Here is a 19,711-nt window from a genome sequence, read left to right as displayed (position 1 = left end):
AACCTTAATGTAAAGTGTTACCAATTAATGGACATTCATATATTTGAGTGTGAACTACTGATCTGTTGAACATTACATGATCATCATTACATTACATTAATGATGTTTGTTAATCAAAGTTGTGAGGAAAAGTGTGAAGTTGTTATTTTAATAAGCAATGTGAACTTTTGTGTGCGTGTTTGTGTGTGCGTGTGTGTGTTTGTGCGCGCGCTGAGCACGCTTGTTCAGTGCGGGCAGTGCAGCTTTAAAGCGGTCCGTCCATGATGCCTCGCGCGGTGTCCCGTCCACTGGATTACTCGAGTGAAGCGCAGAGCTGCTGCTGATGTAACGGGTCACACCACGCGCACAACTTAAGCGAGTGGACACATATTAACACGCGGACCGGGCCGGATTTAATATATTCGTCTGAAGAGGGTGTTCTGGTTACATTGCGGGTATAAATCAGATCATCAACGCAAAATTCGCTTCTGCACAGACGGAGTGAATTGGACACGGACCGAGGCTCGTGAACGACTGCAGGCACACGCAGGTACGGTTATGATTTTAAACAGACCTCTCTGCACCATGTTTTGGACAATCGGTAAAGCCCGATACAGGTCCGACTTGTAGCCTATTAAACGTGTTTGCATGGGGCATCTTTAAATAGTTGTGGACGGGACGCGATTGCGAGGCGTTTAAACAACACGCACGAGACAGTGTCCAGTTAATGTCAGGGCTTTTACTCTCATCTGTGTTTTAACGGGTGAAAATAGCTGTGAGATGCATCAGAACAGCAGCAGGCCTGCTGCCTCTCCTGAAATTATAAACATTACAGCACTGAATCGTACAAATGAAACCCTTTCATAATAACGTAATTAACAAACATTGTATAATGATTAACAGATTAGTAATTCAATTACACACACACACACACACACACACATATAGGCCTATATATATTCAAATATTGGAATCAAAGTTTCATGACTATTTGATTTGTTCATAATTGTATTGTTACTTACAATATACTAATTCCAGGTTGCTGGTCTGGGCTGGTTTTAGATGGGATAATCCAGCACCTTCAGATTTAAACTTTTTACACAGTATACATTATGTTCATTATAGCCAATATATTGTATACCTTTTCCCAAATGTTGTCAAAGATACAGTGACTGTCATCTCAGCTGTGTAGAGGATTATACTGGTTTTAGTTGTGAATTTATACGTATAAAGTTTAATTCCTGGTATGCAATAGTTAGACTCATGTTTTTTTTTTTCGTGTGGTAAGATGTAATTACTGTCAGTTTGATCAATTGATCTGAATATTCATAGTAATATTCATTTATAAATAATTATAAAACTGAAAAACTGTATCTGAAGTACGGCAGTTATTTTTGTTAAGGACTTTGGTGGGCATGACTACATAGACTGACTATAAGATCTTTCACAAGACTAAGGGGCCCCACTTCAGCCATTGTGTTTAAAATAATGTGCTTTACAGCTGCTTTCATGGGCGTCTGTTAAAGGAAAATTCCGGTTCAATGCAAGTTAAGATCAATCAACAGCATTTGTAGCATAATGTTAATTACCACAAAAAATAATTTTGACTTGACCCTCCTTTAAAAAAAAAAAAAGAACAAAAAAATCTGGGTTCCAGTGAGGCATTTACAATGGAAGTGAATGGGGGGCCAATCCATAAACATTAAAATACTCACTGTTTCAAAATTATATGGCCACAAGACATAAACAATATGCATGTTAACATGATTTAAATTGACAAAATCATTTACTAGCCTTTTTTGTGTAAAGTTAGATCCAACTTTACAACTTTGTTGCCATGACAACATAATGCCGTGGATAATGGTTGAAATACTGAAAACGTATTCACGTGTAAAGGTTGCATACCCATGCTACCACCTCGGGGTGTGAATTCATAAAATAAAATAAATCAGCGTTTCGACTGTCGTCATTGTCTGAAGTTTACAACTTAAAACATTTTTGTAATGAACACAACAGCAATGTTGGAACAAACCCTATTTTGCACTATATTAATATCAAAGGAGAGATGAAAGCAGATGAGCAGAAAATGTACATAACAGGGCTACATTCATGACAGTGAACTATTAACGTTGTTTCACAATGCGTTGCTGTCAAACGTGACAAAGCGATACAAACTTTTCTATTTGACAACAATCCAGAGTCCCGATCATTACCATGTTTTTGTACATTTGACAAAACCTTAAACACAATCAAATAGTTTTAGTATACTAAAATATTTTCCAGGACATTTAGGATTTTAGTTGTTTCATTTTCCATGACTGGAAAACTGCTTTACAAAATTTCAAGTTTTCCAGGATGTGTGGGAACCCTGACTGACAAATTCACCCCTCAAACTGTGTTACCTAATTATTCCGTTTTGCGCCTAGCAGCTAGCTGAAACCCTTCCACTGACTCACTCTTATAATTGTTTTACACCTCATTCACAGAACTGTTCTGTCATTACACACAGTCTAATATGACAACAGCTGGCTCATCAAACAGCCACTAATCAGATCTGCTGATCATAGATAGAGCATCAGAGAAAACAACAGCAAGGGTATGTTAAATAACTCCTGAGCAGAAGAGAGAATAAAGCAAAGGAAAGCTGAGGAGAAGAAGGGCAGAGTGAAGGTGAGAGTAGACAGCAGTACAGTAGTAGTGATATGGAACAATGCAGGATGCTCTGTGACCGTTTAAAAGATATTCTTGTATGTAATATGTGTTCCTGTAGCTCTCCTAGTAGAGCAGGGCATTAGAAATGTCAAGGTCATGGGCTCAGTTCTCCAAGGGAACACATAAACTGATAAAACAAGTGTAGCTTTTTACACTGGAAGTCACTTCGGATTAAAGTGCCTGCCAAATGTAGACATAAAATGTAATATGAACAAATGCATGATGGTAATGTAGATCAGTATCTGAGTTAGCTGCAGTAGACTCTTCTGTTGTTGATGCATTACTGGTAGGCTAACATGGAATCTGCACCCACAGATTTCCACATATTTATGCATAGTCATTCATACACAAACACATCTATGCATTTCTGACTGTTCTGTGTGTTTGTTTAAATATTTTGGCTAATTCAATTATGCTCTCAGGTACCAATAATAGTGTTGTACTCTCAGTTCTGTTTAATACATTTTACCATGTTTAAACATATTCTGCAGAATTCCACAGATGCTTCTTGAAAGTTCAGAATATGCTAAAAAAAATAAAACTATTGTGAAAGATTTCATCCAAGCCTTTCTACTGGTTAGAAATGTGATACAGGTCAGAGATCAGGTGACTGTGGCATTTAAATAGTTTGAATAAAATTACTGTTAGTTTGTATGTAAAGTAATGCCTAGTTTTGTCCAGGTGATCGACTACATCAGTGCAAAACTAACCCAAAAATGAAAATTCTCTCATCATTTACTCACCCTCAGGCCATCCCAGATGTTTATGAATTTCTTTCTTCTGCTGAATACAAACAAAGACTTTTAGAAGAATATCTCAGCTCTGTTGGTACTCAAAATGCAAATGAATGTTGACTAGACCTCATAAGCCCACATAAATGTAATCTTTACGACTCCAGTGTCTTCAGAAACCTAAGAAACCTTGAAGTCCTTTTTTTACCATAAATCTCCACTTTCACTTTCAAAATGTGACAATGTGAAAGTGGAGATTTATAGTAAAAAAGGACTTAAATATTGATCTGTTTCTCACTCACACCTATCATATCACATCTGAAGACATGGATTTAACCACTGGAGTCATTTGCATTACTTTTATGTTGCCTTTGTGCTTTTTGTAGCTTGAAAGTTTTGGTCAACATTCACTTGCACTGTAAGGACCTGCAGCGCAGAGATAGTCTTCTAAAAATCTTCGTTTGTGTTCTGCAGAAGAAAGAAAGTCATACACATCTGGGATGGCTTGAGGGTGTGTAAATGATGGGAGAATTTTCATTTTTGGGTGAACTTAAACTGTTTAGAAGTGTTTGAATGAAGTGTGGTGTTACAGGATGCTCTCAGTACCTGCACTCATATTTTGCTGGTTTCTCATAGGAGTGTTTCACAAGTTAGGTCATAGACAGTTCACTTCCTCCTTTCGAACCTAAAGTCGCCAACTCAAGGAAATGAAGGTATTTGTCTGCTCTGCAAGAGAAAGTCAATGACATTAAACAGAGAAAATCACCTTTTGTTTGTTGTTTCTCTTGTTTTGTTAATGGAACATTTCATTCATTATTATTTTACTAGCTATTAGTGAAGGTTGTTATTAATGCACTTACTTTAGTTAGTTTTTTTTTTTATTTATTTAAAGCTTTCAAATTGTTTATAAGAATTGATAGAAAGGTGCTTACTATCCAATATAAAGGGACGCAAGACTGATCCTACATTTTCTCAATAACAGAATTTAAATTTTCTCCCCAATTTGGAATGCCCAATTCCTACTGCACTCATAGGCGGAAATCGCGGGGGGGGGCGGGCAACCCTATCTGAGGGTTGTCCCCCCCCTAAAATATCATTAAAATATGTGTATTGTAAATAATATAATGATATATTCCTAAAATAATTGTTTCAGAAATAAAATAATACAAATGCAAACGGGGCAACAACAAAAAAAACCTTGGTGTCCCCTTCAAAAATTGCTCTTGAGAATTGTTATGTTTATTGCCCCCCCAACATTTTGCTTACTATAAGATTTTCACCTCACACTAAAGTTACATAAAGAAACTTAAATCGGTTACTATTTGTTAATACTCAAAACAGAGGTTGTACTGATAAACACTTTTCCTGTAAATGGCTTAAATTCAGTGTCAGTTTGTGAAGCTCAGCAGTGTTTTCCCGAGTGGACTGATCTGTGCGTTGTTCAGCTGTGAACTCCTGACAGGACAAAGTTATACAGTAGGACATGGACAAAAGTTGAAATAAAGAGATTGTTCCTTAATTGCTGGTGTTTGTTGGTTCCCAGGCTGGTCACAGCCAGCCATGTGAAAGATTCACAAAGCTGCAAAACCATCACCATGGAGACAGATTGTTTGTGTCCAGTCATGCTGGGAGGCCTGCGGGGGTGGGAGTCTCTCCAGCAGACCTTTGTGTTTGTTTGGACCCTTGTTAGAATAGCCCCCCCACTACAGTCCACATAACATTAGGATCCTGTAGAGGTTTTGAAGTGTTGTAGATAAAACTCCAAGACAAAATAGTATACAGTGGAACAACTCTTTTTAATCTCAAAAAGTAATAAGCCATGAGGGGCCATGCATTACAGTGATTTTACAGCAGGAAAGGGATTTTCTTTGGTACAACATGATGCAGAGTGCCTGAAACCCCCTTAACTGTGGTAAAAACACTGTAATATACACCTGTTTATCTGATTGCGTTCATAAAACAGCAACATCAACATAAAAAACTCTAATATTCAATTAACATTTATTTTTAAGTATTACAAAAACGATAATCCTAACCGTAGGCTGTTTGTGGCACATTACCATTAAATGTGCTGTCAGGTATGCTTTTACAATTACTATTTAGACATTATTTTGACACATCCATTTTTTTTCTCACACCTTTTTATATTCATGTTAGACATATAACCTAGTGTGTATAGGTTAACACCCAACCAAGTTGGGCATTTTGACCAAGAGCAATTGAGTGCATTACCTTCACAGAGAATGTGCACAAATGCAGGTCTTTCACTCTGTGGATTGCCTTCAAAGGCTAAAGTTTGCCATTTTTAACTTTAAGATAGTAACCTAGCTAGCTACAAACTCCTCAGCTGCTTGCGCAGTTGTAAATAAAGAATATCACGGCCTAACCATGTCAACAGGTGAAAATCACCAAACTAAAACTTCAGCAGAACTTCAGTGCATTTCGGCATAATTATTATGTGAACTAAAAGAAGCCCGTTCTCCCAGTAAGTATATATTAGCCTTTACTGTAACTTGCATTGCAATTTTGCATGAATAGTTGCATCAGCCTACAGACTGAGTAGTTAACTGACATCATCTTGTCACATCATCTCTACTGACTGCTTCCATGATTCTTTAAGAAAATTCCATGCATTCCCTAATTGAGTGCCAAATAATGATTTCAGATTAGTTCTAGCCTATAGGTCATATTGCAATGACAAAAAATTGCGAATGCAGAGGAGAATCAGATACACATCGAATTTAGGACCACATATGAAATTGGCCCATTGGACGGCATGCAACTATCTATCTAATAGGGCTGGGCGATATGGCCAAAATTGTTATCACGATAATCTTTTTCATATTGTTCGATATCAATATTTATCACGAAATACATTTACACATTGCACTTTCTTTTTTTTTATTTCAAAGTTGACGGAAGAATAGAAGAAATAATACATTCTAATACAGCCAAAATAGTCTTTACAAAACTGCACAGGGGGTCCAGACACGGCCAAAGCAGTGGGGTCTTCGGGATCTTTTACCAATTTTACCGCCTTTTACCGTTTATCAATTGAAAATTAATGTTAAAAGATCATCTGTTTGTTCTGAAGCATAGTAGCAGCAGTCCAGTATTTGTTGGAATATTTTTACATTAAAATGAAATATTTTTTAGATTTCTTTAGATTCAGATACCCAAGTATGTGGCATAGAAGCCCTTGTGACTGTGGAATGATGCTGAATGTGGGTTCAGGGGTGTCCCGAGAGAAAATTTAGAAAATGTTTAAAAAAATTTTTTTTAAAACATTTGTATATTTTCATTAAAGTGAGAGACTAGTCTACAAACTAGTAATTTTAGTCTTTCCTTATCCATTCCAGACATCTAATAAATTTTCACAAAATTATAACAGAAATCAATTTGTTTCTTCGATTTGATTATTATTAAAGGCTCGTAACATGCTGATTAATAAAGATACATTTAGAAGGGACAAACGTTATGGTCTAAAAGGTGCTTTGAAACCACGTTAACTCATGTGGTGCTTCATGACTACACACATGCAGGGAAAAGAGGCAACACGTGCGGGCGGGACAGGGCAGACATTATGCATGTTTGGTGCTAGAGAACAATATTCAAGATTACAGCGCAGAAAGATCAGAGCTGTTGTCCACATCACTGTTGTTCTGTCGCGCTCTTCACTAGAGACGATGAGCGGGCGCAACCGTTGTCATGAAGTCTTGCGGTGCGGATGAAATCAATCCGGTGTCTGATGTAACCTAATTGTTAGCAAAGCAGCTAGCATTAGCAAGTTCATCCAGTCTGACCCTACGTAACCACTGGTGCAGTGTGAGCAAAGCTGAGAGCGTTTTCAATTCATTCCGTCATGCTCGCAAGGTGGATCGTAGGATTGGCAGCGGAGCAAGCTCTCTCCTAGTGCTGTGAGCGCCTTTGAGTGGATTTCGTCCGCCCCCGTGGAAACGCAGCCTGAGAAAGCCGAACTGCTTGTGTTTTAACGACAAGCAGTAAATATCGAAAATTCCTCAAAAGCTTATCTTAGATTTTCTATATCGTGATATATATCGATATCGTTTTATCGCCCACCCCTACTATCTAATCGATCTATGCTAGAAAATATCTGAATTAGTAGAAAATGTGGCTCTGACAGTGCAGACCCTTGGAAGGATGCTTCATCTGAAATTTGCAGGATTGTTTTATAAACTATTTGACGATTATGTTCAACAGCCCTGAGTTTATTGAGAAAGAACTAACCTGACAGAGCATGTCAGAGCAGTACTGCATGCTGGGACTGTTGCATCAAACAAGGTTAATGTTGGATCTGGACATATGTGCTGTACCAATCTATGTTCATCAGATATGTTGACTGGAATGTGAGTGCAGACACGTTACATCTCTTTTAGCAGCTGCTTGGGCTCTACCTTACAGTGATGGCCTCCAAAGCCTTGAGTTTGTTAAATTTAGCCTCAGGTTGTGGAACCAAAGCTTGTCTGGTGCAAATGCTTATATCACTCATGTGAATGCAGTTAAAGACAGATTCTGCAGCTGACATGTAATACTGTTGGGGGTAGGGCTTTGACACAGTGGTCAAAACCGAAATGAAAACACACTGCACAACTCTGAGTAACTTCGCTGAACTGCTGGGACAAAATATTTTATTAACAACTTCATGAGAGTTTTCTAAAGTACAAGTGAATGATTAAATATCTTCATGGCTCCAGGTTAGCCCATGAGAGACTGATGACAGCATATCAAAACACACACCAGAAAACAGACTAAATATTAGCGTGCTCTGATGTTACTAAAGCATTATTCGGACAGGGTTTGTTTGCTAAACAATCCTGAGTTACTATTCTTAACACAGGATGTTTATTGTCTGGATTGGAGCTTTACTAGTGTTGCCAAATCTCTACCAAATACGAGACATTTCAGCTTTAAATACAGGGCATATTTATTTTCCAGCAGGGCCTCGTGTGAGTTATTGCACAATGGTTAAAGAGGTTAACCAATAGCTTGTTTACAGAGGAAAATATTTGGAATAACAGCACGGACGGATGCAAAAACTTTTAAGCACTTTTAATAAAAACTACTTTTGTCCAAAAGAACGAATCTGCAATCAATGGAAAAAGACAATATTTTCCTTCTCCATTTTTAAAGCTCAACAAACCATCTTTCCGTTTAAAACTGGGGTCATTCGTTTTTAAAACAGTATTACTGTGTACGTCGCAAAAAAGAACTGTATGCCTTCCAGGGCAACCGTGCATTATAATAGATTGTTATGGGAGAGAAATTCTTAACATGAAATAGTGTATTTCTTCTTGGATTACAGTATTGTTGTTTTGGCAATAAATAGTGTTTAGCCTATAGCAAGGCAAATGTACATGAAACATTCTAATCAAATGAAACAAAGCGTTTCAAACTAAACCTGATCTGTATTGTACTTTTGTACAAAGTGCTGTTGTTTATTTAGCTCACGAGTCTTTCTTCCAGAATGAGCACTGAAATGGCGTTTCATATGGATTTGATACAGAGCACAATTTTGTTCCCTCAAATATGAGATGACTCCGTAAAATATGGGATGGTTGGCAGCCCCTAGGCTTAACGGAAGATCATGTGCTTTTGATACGTGCATCACGTAATGCATTGAAATAAACAAGACTTACTTGAACTACCAATTGTTATTTAATCCTGAAAGTAGGCAAAGAGGTCTAAATGCTCAGAAATGTAGCTTTAGCTACAGTATTCAATGAAACCTAAAATAAATTAGATGTTTGGTGAAAAAAGTATATGCTGCAATCACAGGAATTCCTATATGAACAGAATTTTTCAAAGGACACCAGAGTTAGACAAAAAAAATGGTAGGCGATTTGTGGTGTACTTTTTACCAAGATTATGTGAGAAAAACATCAAAATGATAAAGTACCTTTGAAACACAAATGTGTCTTATCTCCTCTGGGAAAAATATAGTCCCATCTAAATAAGAGTAGAAATTATGAGAGTAAAATGACTTTGGTGCATCTGACCCCAACATTTAACATATTTACATACACTTTTGAATTTGCATTTTTAATACCATCTGCATAGAAGATGGTATTTCAGGATAGATCCCAGTGCACATCTGCAATAACTCATGAGTAGACGCCACTTCAGCTTTCAGATACCCAAAACAATAAACACTACACACAAACAGAACTTTCACACACACACACACACACACACACACACACACACACACACACACACACACACACACACACAGAAAGACATATTACCTGTCAGGGTCTACAGCTCATCTCACTTATCCTTTATGGGTGTGTCTCATGGGAGTGGGCACCATCTATTGCATTCACACTGGCCTGTTTGGACCAATTCTTCAGCTTGAACGCTTCACAGCTAGATATATCACTCTCATCCCTCTGCCACTGCCACTGGAGAGGAGAGGCAGCTGTCCAGACAAATGCTTTCCTTTAGAGCAATGATATGCAGATATAACAACATTTAATCTTGCACAAGAAAAAAGGTATGTAAAATAGTTGTATTGTCATTAGAGAATGTTTCATCGGACATGGAATAAATCTTAATTAGGGAGTTTTAAGCACTTGTTCTGTGGTGTGACATGCTATACTCCAGCTAAACATAATTTTACACAGCATTTTGCTAATTCATTTATAATATAATAATAAATATGTGTATGCAATTTTTATACCTCGTTAATTGAGAGACTACATGGAATATTTGTACTTTAAAAAATTTAATTTCTCACAGTGCAGGGCCATTTTATAATGAATGAGTGAAGGCCAAATGGCGAATAAAAGGGTGAAATTTTAAAAGAATTGTTCTGCAATTATTTGCTTGGTTTAAATAACCTCCCAACTGTTCCTAGTTACTTACTCTTGCACCACGACTAACTTATTGTTGTTAGCGTGTCAATCATTCTTTATGCTGCATGTAAATGTATGCATTTCAGAGTAGGCTAGAGCCTACAGACTTTAAGACATTAATAACAGACTAGGGCATGTTTCAGCAAGCTGAGAGAGAAACTATAGCACGGCAATACCCAAACCCTCCCAGTCAACACCAGGAACTAAAGATCTGCCAGTCTGACACATTGGAGAAGAATCATTAAGAATGAGGGCTGGTAAAATCCCTCATCATCTTACTGTTACCACATTAAAGAGATTGAGTAATTTGTGTGTGGTTAAATTATTTTGTATATAATTGTAACAGCATAGTTTTTCGGTTTCCATGGTCCAGGCAGTGATAAGAGCAGAATGCAGATAAGAGCACCCGTAACGGGTGCCTGTGGTGGTGAGGAATGACATCACCCAGATGAGAGGCATGGAGCTGAAGGTATGGGTGGATGGAGTGCAGCGGATCGTCTGCGGGGTCACAGAGGTCACCACATGTCAAGAGGTTGTGATTGCTTTGGCCCAAGCTATAGGTGAGACTCTACATTGTGACGTCATAACAGTGGACCTTCATATACATGTAGAAACTAGACCTAAATGCATATTTTTTTATCACTCAGATTTAATGCCATTAGATAGGTGAATTAACTTGTAAATCAACCACATTGGTAGACATTTTAAATTGCTTTCCATGTTTCACCCTAGGACCCCTAATTCTTTCCTCTGTTTTTTACACAGCATAACTGTCACTATGCTTGTCTCCTTAACAACAAGCCCTCTTTGAGATCAGAGATTGGAGCAGTGAAATAAAGTATTGTCCCATTCTAGTCTCAGTGTTTGACCCTTTCACCCCAAACTGGAAAAAATAAGACTAGACTTGGTCATGAAATAATGGAATTAAACAAAATCTCTGTTCCAGTGAGGCGACTGGCCTCTGGTAAGGAATGTCAAATGCATTTCTCTGGGAAAGTTAAATCTTTGTCAGGATGTTAGCAGAACATTTCTCCAACAATGTATGTGTTCTTATCAAGTTGTCAACACAGAGCAAATTACCATGATTCAAATATCAGTCTAAAATCGTATGTCTTAAAAAAGGGTGTATAAGGGTGTTTCTTCAACTTGTTGGTTGATTTTCTTTTTTTAAACAGATTTAAACTTTTCTATATGAAGGTTAAAACTTAGAAATTTATTTTAGGTACTTTTCAGATGCCTTTTATGTATAGATTTAATTGTTTTAGCATTGTCCCAGACCATTAATATTGAACTATAAAAATCCATTGTAAAAATACAAAGGATTACATGTTTACATGGACTTTCTAGAAATCCATAGTGCTAAAATTGCCCAAAGTTGAAGAAACACTCATAAATGAAATGCAAATCATGTAAATGACAAAGTGTTGTGTTGCAGGTCGCACTGGCCGCTATACGCTGATAGAAAAATGGCGCGATACAGAGAGACACCTGGCCCCCCATGAGAATCCTGTAGTGTCATTAAATAAGTGGGGTCAGTATGCTAGTGATGTGCAGTTGGTGCTTCAACGTACAGGACCTTCTCTGAGCGAGCGCCCCACCTCTGAAACCTCTGCTAGGGCCCCCGAACGCAGCCTATACCGCCAAAGCCTCCCTCCGATGGCAAAGCTCCGCCCCACAGCCAATGACCGATCCCTCAAACGGCGTGAGCCAAAACGCAAGTCGCTTACTTTCACCGGTGGTGCCAAAGGGCTACGTGACATATTCGGAAAGAGCCGTGAGGGTGAGTCCAAACAGCGAACAGTGAACCGCAGCAGCACGCCAGGTCCTACTCAAGAGCTCTCCCACCTGGTGCAGCTGCAGAAGGACAAGCTGCGCATCCTAGAGCAGAAACTGCAGCGCTGTGAGACGGAGCTTCAGCAGCAACTGACGGAGGATGAAGGAGAGGAGCTGGTCCAGTTGGAGCAACAGGTCTGCAGGAATGAGGCAGAGATGAAGGAGCAGGAATTCTGGGAGAACGAGCTGCAGATTGAGCAGGAGAACGAGAGGCAACTACACGAGCAGCTGCAAGAACTGCGCAGTCGTATACATGAGTGTGAGGAGCAACTGGGAGAGTACCTAGCACGCATTCAGTGCATGGAGGCAGGGCTGGAGGCTGAGCGTTTGCAGCAAGAGTTGATGGAGACGCAGCTTGCAGATGAATTAGAGGTCCGGTCACGGCTGGAAAAGGCTCACGCCGAGCTGGACATGCAGACGCAGCAGGCTGGCAGGTTGGAGAGCAGCTGCAGAGCTGTGGAGCTCTCACTTGGGCAGTCAAACATAAGGCTACAGGTAAGATTGCCTGAAGGGAGATCACAATGCACTTACAGTTGAAAGAGATCAGAGTTCACTATGAAGCTATAAAAGTAAGCAACAGAACAAATTAATCGAAAAACAGTCTTTCCCAGAACAAGGCTGCTGAAACCTTGTGAACTGCAGCTGCTTGGTTTTGGACTCTTTGGTCTTAAGTTCCACCAATGCAACTAATCGGCTTTGCAGCATGTTAAGGATCTGGGTGGGGGAGGAGGGTAGTGGTGGCAGATATTATGTAAAAAATCAGACTTTGCTAGAGCTTAGAGATGACGTGATGGACTAGGATATTTTCCAGTCCAATTTGTAATTGCACCATTAGAATAATAAGGATTACAAGCAGTCAGACGGTCATTTTCGCAAAAGAAACACCAACAGGTTTATCAGAACTCTAACACAGACATGAGTCTCTTTCTTTTTACATAATAGCACAACTTCAATGCAAATCAATATTTTATGTCCATTTATTTATTAGGTAGCCATGTAATAAGCAGCATGATGTACAGTCTACCTGTCCTGACCAGAGTATGTGAGCGGAACGGTGTGGAAGTGGAGCGAGGAGTGGAGCGGCATTATTTTGCCTGGAGCGAGGAGCGGGTTTTAAAAAAAATCGAGCGTCATTGTTTTCTCTAACTCCAAGAGCGCACCACTAATGCTTGCCATCTAAATGTATTTTAGTGCCATCGGCTAATTTATGCATTATACATTTACAGATGAAGAAGCTCTTAAAGAAAGCTTTTAAATCTTTAAAAAATTTAAAAGCTAGTATTTCTAAAAGCAAACTCCGCATTAGGCATATAGTTTTGATTAAAAAATAAGATGTAGAACATTCTGAGAATGTCATTTTTATTATAGGGCAAGGTTAATTAAATAAGTGCAATAATAGAAAATAATAGGCAATAATTAGGCAATAACACATAGGCCTAACAATAGTTATTTTTATATAATATTTTTATCAATCCCAGAACAACAGCAAAGGACCTTGCGAAGATGCTAGAGGAAACAAGAAGACAAGTATCTATATCCACAGAAAAATTAGTCCTATATCGACATAACCTGAAATGCTGCCCAGCAAGGAAGAAGCCACTGCTCCAAAACTGTTATAAAAAAGCCAGTTTGAAATTTGCAAGTGCATATGGGAACAAAGATCGTACTTTTTGGAGAAATGTCCTCTGGTCCGATGAAAAATTTTACTGTTTGGCCATAATGACCATTGTTATGTTTGGAGGAAAAAGGGTGAGGCTTGCAAGAAGAAGATCATCATCCCAACCGTGAAGCATGGGGATGGCAGCATCATGTTGTTGGGGGCGCTTTGCTGCAGGAGGGACTGGTGCACTTCACAAAAGAGCTGGCATCATGAGGAAAGAAAATTATGTGGATGTATTGAAGCAACATCTCAAGACATCAGCCAGGAAGTTAAAGCTCAGTCACAAATGGGTCATCCAAATGGACAGTGACCTCAAGCATACCTCCAAAGTTGTGGCAAAATTACTTTAACAACTTTAAAATTACAACAAAGTCAAGGTATTGGAGTGGCCATCACAAAGCCCTGACCTCAATCCGATAGAACATTTGTGGGCAGAACTGAAAAAGCATGTGTGAGCAAGAAAGACAAACCTGACTCAGTTACACCAGTTCTGTCTGGAGGAATGGGCCAAAATTCCAGCAACTTATTGTGAGAAGCTTGTTTAAGACTACCCAAAATGCTTTACACAAGTTAAACCATTAAAAGGCATTGCTACCAAATTCTAACAAAGTGTATGTAAACTCCAGACTCACTGGGAATGTGATTAAAGAAATAAAAGCTGAAATAAATCATTCTCTCTACTAACTATTACTCTGATATTTCTCATTCTTAAAATAAAAGTAGTGATCCTAACTGACCTAAGACAGGGAATGTTTTCTATGATTAAATGTCAGGAATTGTAAAAAGTTTAATGTATTTGGTTAAGGTGTATGTAAACCTCAACTGTGTGTGTGTATATATATATGTGTATATAAATGTATATGCATGGACAGGGGTCAGAATTTTACTCAGCCGGTTGACGAGAAGCCTGGCGACTGATACATGCTCTGAAAGCACTGACGTCCATCCACTCATCACACTCCCGTCTCCTATGAAACATAAGTGAAATGCGGGGCTGTAAACTTGCTCTTAGATGTCAAATCTTGCAGATGTTTGCTTTTATATGGTAACGCATTGTACTCGTGCTACTATTTAACATTGGAACATGTCATCTTCACATACTAAATGGTCCCACAGTGCACGCTTCATATATCCTTGTCTTTCTGACTGAGAGGATAACAGTTGTTTATGTAATTACAGCTCCCTCGTGTGTACACAACATGCTCCACTGTGATAATTATTTTAGAGCCCCTTGGATAGGCCCATCAAATTACCTCTCGGTTGTTTCTTTAATTAACCTGTCATTTAATATTTTACCAATAGTGTGGTTAATTGTAAAACTGTATAACTGTCTAAATCCCTAATTTACAGTATTGAATTCTAACTAGACTACCTTAATCACCAATGGCATATTAATGTTTTGGAGCAGGCATAGTTTTTGCATCCATTGCCTCTTTGACGCTCTTGAACATTTGACAGGTAAACAGAAAAAAATATGTCTTGATGATCTCATTTTCTATTTCAGAGTTTATATTCTTTAACGCTTCCTTTCATTGATTGTTTGATTGATTTAGGAGAGAGAGCAAGAGCTCGAACAGTTAACTAAGGAGCTGAGGCAGGTGAACCTCCAACAGTTTATCCAACAGACTGGCAGCAAAGTAACAGTGCTGCCAGCAGACCCTGCGGAGGAGGAAGCCAACACAGGTACTCGCTAAACTCTCTTTTCTGCCTTATTTTTGTCTCTACAAAACTTCCACCTCTTTTAAAAACATTTCATAATGTTTGGCCTAGCTTTTAAGGTGAAGTGTGTAATTTCTGCGCCACTAGCTTCACCAAATGGAATTTCCTAATGTTTTTAAATAGGTTTCCCAAACCCCTCCCCCTTGTCTGCCATTGGTTGGAAAAAATATAGTCCCATGCCGAACTCACACCATTGGTTAAGCAAGTGTTGCTATGTTGGGCTTGATCTGTCTTGTGTCTCTCTCAGATACAGAGACTCAGTCTGGATGTCTGAAGCGACTTGGATCAGCCCGTCAACTTCCCAATGATCTACGAGCTCTACAGAGTCCCCTAAACACAACCTTTAACCCTGAAGGCATCTACGTCTGATTTTGCACTGGGCATGAATATTTAATCCCAATGCAGTTTGCATTTCCTACGTGACTTCATGTTATCTCAGACCATTAACCTTTCGCTTTATGAACACACTCCGTGGACTCACAGAGGAATCTTTTGTTCACTCCACACGAAATGTGTCCATATTGGTTTATTTTGGATATTGATAGTGATTTACTTAGTCTTCCCCTATCAGTGCTTTATCAATGAACATACAAAGACATCTCCAGCTCACTTTCACTGGACCCAAATCTCAATAAGGCCTTCTACATGTCTTTGCTAGACTCATACAGAACAATAGAGAAAAGACATGTTGACTCAGCCTACTGTATGTTCTACCTATCAACTTTCTAGTAAAGGTCAGAAGATGCAGCATCATGATGTCTTTCATTTCAAGAATGTTTATGAATCTCCAGGAAAACCTCACTCTCAATGCGAGTATGTAGGCAGCAGGAATTATGGAAAGATGCAAAATGGATGATAAATTATGCAGTTTATATTTTATGGCTCTTCAGCAGGAAGAAAGTTTATGGAGAGGGGTGAAGTTTCACCTTAGCACTTTATTGGCCAAAACATCTGCTGTGGAATTTTACTGAAATCTGAAAAGCTGAAGAATCATTTTCTGTACTGATCAGGAAAAACAGGTGCATGTGATATGCAAATAAAAAAAAAGACCGAATGAGATGAAGGAATAGAGAGATGTTTTTGCATGAAAGTAGCTTGTGGAATTTTTGTTATCTTCTTAAAGTAAATTGAAGGCACCTGATTTTTGTTAAAAAGCAACCTTTTAAATGATGCAGGTACACGACGTATTGCAGCTATTCACAAGTCTTTCTAATTACTGGTCTGTATTAATGCATTTTGCTGGGGCTTTCTGTCACAATTAAATGGCAGTAAAACATTTTGTCCAATAAATGCATATTATTAGTCATACTTTTAATAAGCTGATATCTCTGAAATGCATATCTAGAGTTGTCTTTTATCAGTTGCTAACAAAAACAAAACAAAAAAAATCACACCAGTTGCACATTTTCTATTATTTGACTGAATTGAGCAAAACTGTAGTTTTTTTTTTTTTACCAGTTTTCAGAACTGTATTTTATTTCAGATCAAACCAAAGTGTTCTGGACAGCCAATTCCTTCATGAATGTGAGATGTGAAATTCTGCTTATGTGCAAAGTTGCAAAGTGAAGCAGCTCTAAAATGTAATTACAACATGATATTTAAAAATATGTTTGAGTGTAGCAGGATCTGCCTCCCTTAAAGCCTCATTCAGATACATTTAATTGTGGCTCCATTTGATTTAAAACTATTTTTTTTTTACATTTACAGTGGATATAAGCAAAGATCTTTTAGAAGCGTGCATAAGAAATTGTTCATTTAGATTTGCTGTAGCAGTTTCTGGATTTGAATTGATATTTTTGTAAACTGACTGATTTCCATTTTTTACATGGGTTATTTTGCTAAAGCTAGTATTTTAAGATAATCTTTATGGGTGACTGAAACATTTTAAGTGTATTTTTGAAAATCGTGTTTAAAGAAGAAAACCAAACAGCTCAGCTATTTTCTTTATATATGTGCCATGACCTGCACCTCACAATTTAAGGTGTGTGTTTACATCTAAAAGTTTTAAGGGTTAGTTCACCCAAAAGTTTTTAATTCTGTCAACATTTTAACTCACCCTCATGCCATTCCAAACCCATTTGACTTTCTTCTGTGAAAAAAAAAAATAGTTTTTAATTATTATTTAAGGATTGATGTTTTCATTCCATATAATGAAAGTGAATGGGGTACATATATTTTAACATCTTTTGTGTTCCATTGAAGAAAGTTATACAGGTTTGGAACAACACAAGGTTGAGGTTGCTTACATATTTGTATTTTGTATGAACTATCCCTTTAATATAGCTGCACCTTTGAAACTGAATTGATCCATTTGCCTCTATATTTACTGATAGTTTTTTTTTTATTATTTCTTTTTTTATGTAGCAGTCATGTTGATTTCACACAGAAGTGTTGTGCACTGTCATGATCCGTAAAAGAGCATTTGGATGCCACATTAACAAAACCCAGTCATCTCTGTATGAAGAGGGTAACGTTTGAGAAGCATGCCTTACAAAAAAAAAAAAAAAAAAAGTATAAAGAGCATACAACAACATATCACTCTGTAGAGTACAGCGGACTATTTTTAACATAGTTGAAAAAAAATGCACAACAGTCTCTTTGTTGAACAGCTAAAAGGATCTAAATGTTTTCATTTTTAGTATTGTGGCATGTACTGACATTGTTTTGATCTTGTCTGAGATACTCAACGAGGCCTGAAGTTGCACCTTTTGCACCTACTACAGAAATGTGTAAAATGCCTGTATACATATGTTTAATTGTAACAGGCTTGAGGTGCAAGACTGCAGGACTAATGTGTGAGTGTTCAAAATGAACAGTATGTGCTTTTATCACCTGTTGTTATGCACACAGGTGTGACTAAGATAACATTAAGCTCAGCTGAGAGTTGTTCTAAAGGAAATGGCATCATGATTTGATATCTCTGGATCACAAGTTTTGACCTTTAATGCAGAACCAAAATACCTTTGGGCAAGAGACTTTTATCAACTCTATTTTTAAAGAATTATGTTTATTAAACTTCTTCCTTCTAGAGAAGCATTGAATGCCTGAAAAAAGTACCCTGAATTAATTTGTTTATCAAGCAGCATATAATATGTATGCCATAAGTGGGAAAAGATGCAGTAACATTGTAAAATAAAAAATAAATTAGAATAGTCCATCATTGTATGTTTTTTACTGGTAATTGAAGCAATCTGGAACTTGTATATTATGTTTTGTGTGTGTGTGTGTGTGTGTATTTGTTTATTTAGCTACATTATGCGGCTATCTGGAATATTTAATTTTGATTGGTCAGTCGCAGTATTATGCAGTTAAATATTTTCGTACAATGAACGCAAAACTGTACAAGTGACCATTGCCAATTTCTCACAATAGCTGTGCTAGTTTCTTAGTGATGGCTTTAAGTTAGTCTAGAAGTAAGCTAATCAAATTATTTAAACAAATCAACATTTCATGTATATTTAATTTTCATGTCACAAATATAAAAATGTACAATCAGTTGGTCATTACTGCAAACTAAACCCCAATGGATGATCAGGATCCCATCACAAAGCTTAAGCATCAGGGGCCTGATCATCCTTTTGGAGTTTATTTTGAGATGTACATTATCCCTTACCTAAACATTATCATCTTGTCAACAAATTAAATGTTAGAGTATTTAGAACCTAATGAACAGATTGTTTTCATCCTTGAAAGATTCACACAGAATCCTCAGTGACAATACAAGTGTCCACAATGCTAGTATTACAAATATCAGAACAATTACAGTCTCAACTTAATTACGGTGAGCAGCTGGCTAAAGACCTGACTAAGTAAAAAGCCTGTTTCCCTAGTGGATTTTCTCTGACAGAAGTGCTCAGAGAGGCAAACCCAGTGAATGTGGAAAGTAGACTTGGCTAGTTGTTTTGCCCTGTTGGATGGATCTTAGTAAAATGAAGCTGCAGGGTTTCCAGTGCTGAGGTGGAGAGTACGGCTCAGACAAAGAAGCATTGCGTGCCAGTTATCAAACCCCACCCAAACATTCACTTTCACCTATAATGGATATAATTGCATAATAACACCCTCACCAGAATCAGAAACCTCCCTTCATCTCTTTTTACAGTGGCAAGAAACAGTATGTGAACTCTATGGAATTACCCGCATTTACAGTATGTATAAGTTTGTCTTAAAATCTGGTAAGGTACAATAATGAACAAACCAATCTG

The 19,711-nt window shown here is 37.8% G+C and overlaps 1 protein-coding gene across 3 annotated transcripts; it reads left to right on the top strand.

Moving 5' to 3' along the window:
- The first annotated feature begins 285 nt into the window (after positions 1–285).
- Positions 286–18,656, top strand: LOC127637802 (ras association domain-containing protein 8-like). 3 transcript variants are annotated; one of them, XM_052119080.1, is made up of 6 exons: positions 286–529; positions 10,671–10,857; positions 11,063–11,261; positions 11,733–12,625; positions 15,344–15,473; positions 15,757–18,656. In XM_052119080.1, exons 3-6 carry the CDS (start codon positions 11,216–11,218, stop codon positions 15,876–15,878), a joined length of 1,191 nt encoding a protein of 396 aa, XP_051975040.1. In that variant the 5' UTR covers positions 286–529; positions 10,671–10,857; positions 11,063–11,215; the 3' UTR covers positions 15,879–18,656. The 3 variants fall into 3 exon arrangements, with proteins under 3 accessions (XP_051975040.1, XP_051975037.1, XP_051975039.1); XM_052119077.1 differs by lacking the exon at positions 11,063–11,261; XM_052119079.1 differs by lacking the exons at positions 286–529; positions 11,063–11,261 and adding an exon at positions 9,728–9,936.
- Positions 18,657–19,711: the final 1,055 nt, after the last annotated feature.

This window comes from Xyrauchen texanus, chromosome 45, assembly GCF_025860055.1.
Source record: "Xyrauchen texanus isolate HMW12.3.18 chromosome 45, RBS_HiC_50CHRs, whole genome shotgun sequence".
Classification (NCBI taxonomy): domain Eukaryota; kingdom Metazoa; phylum Chordata; class Actinopteri; order Cypriniformes; family Catostomidae; genus Xyrauchen; species Xyrauchen texanus.
This window is presented reverse-complemented; position numbering and strand designations above follow the sequence as displayed.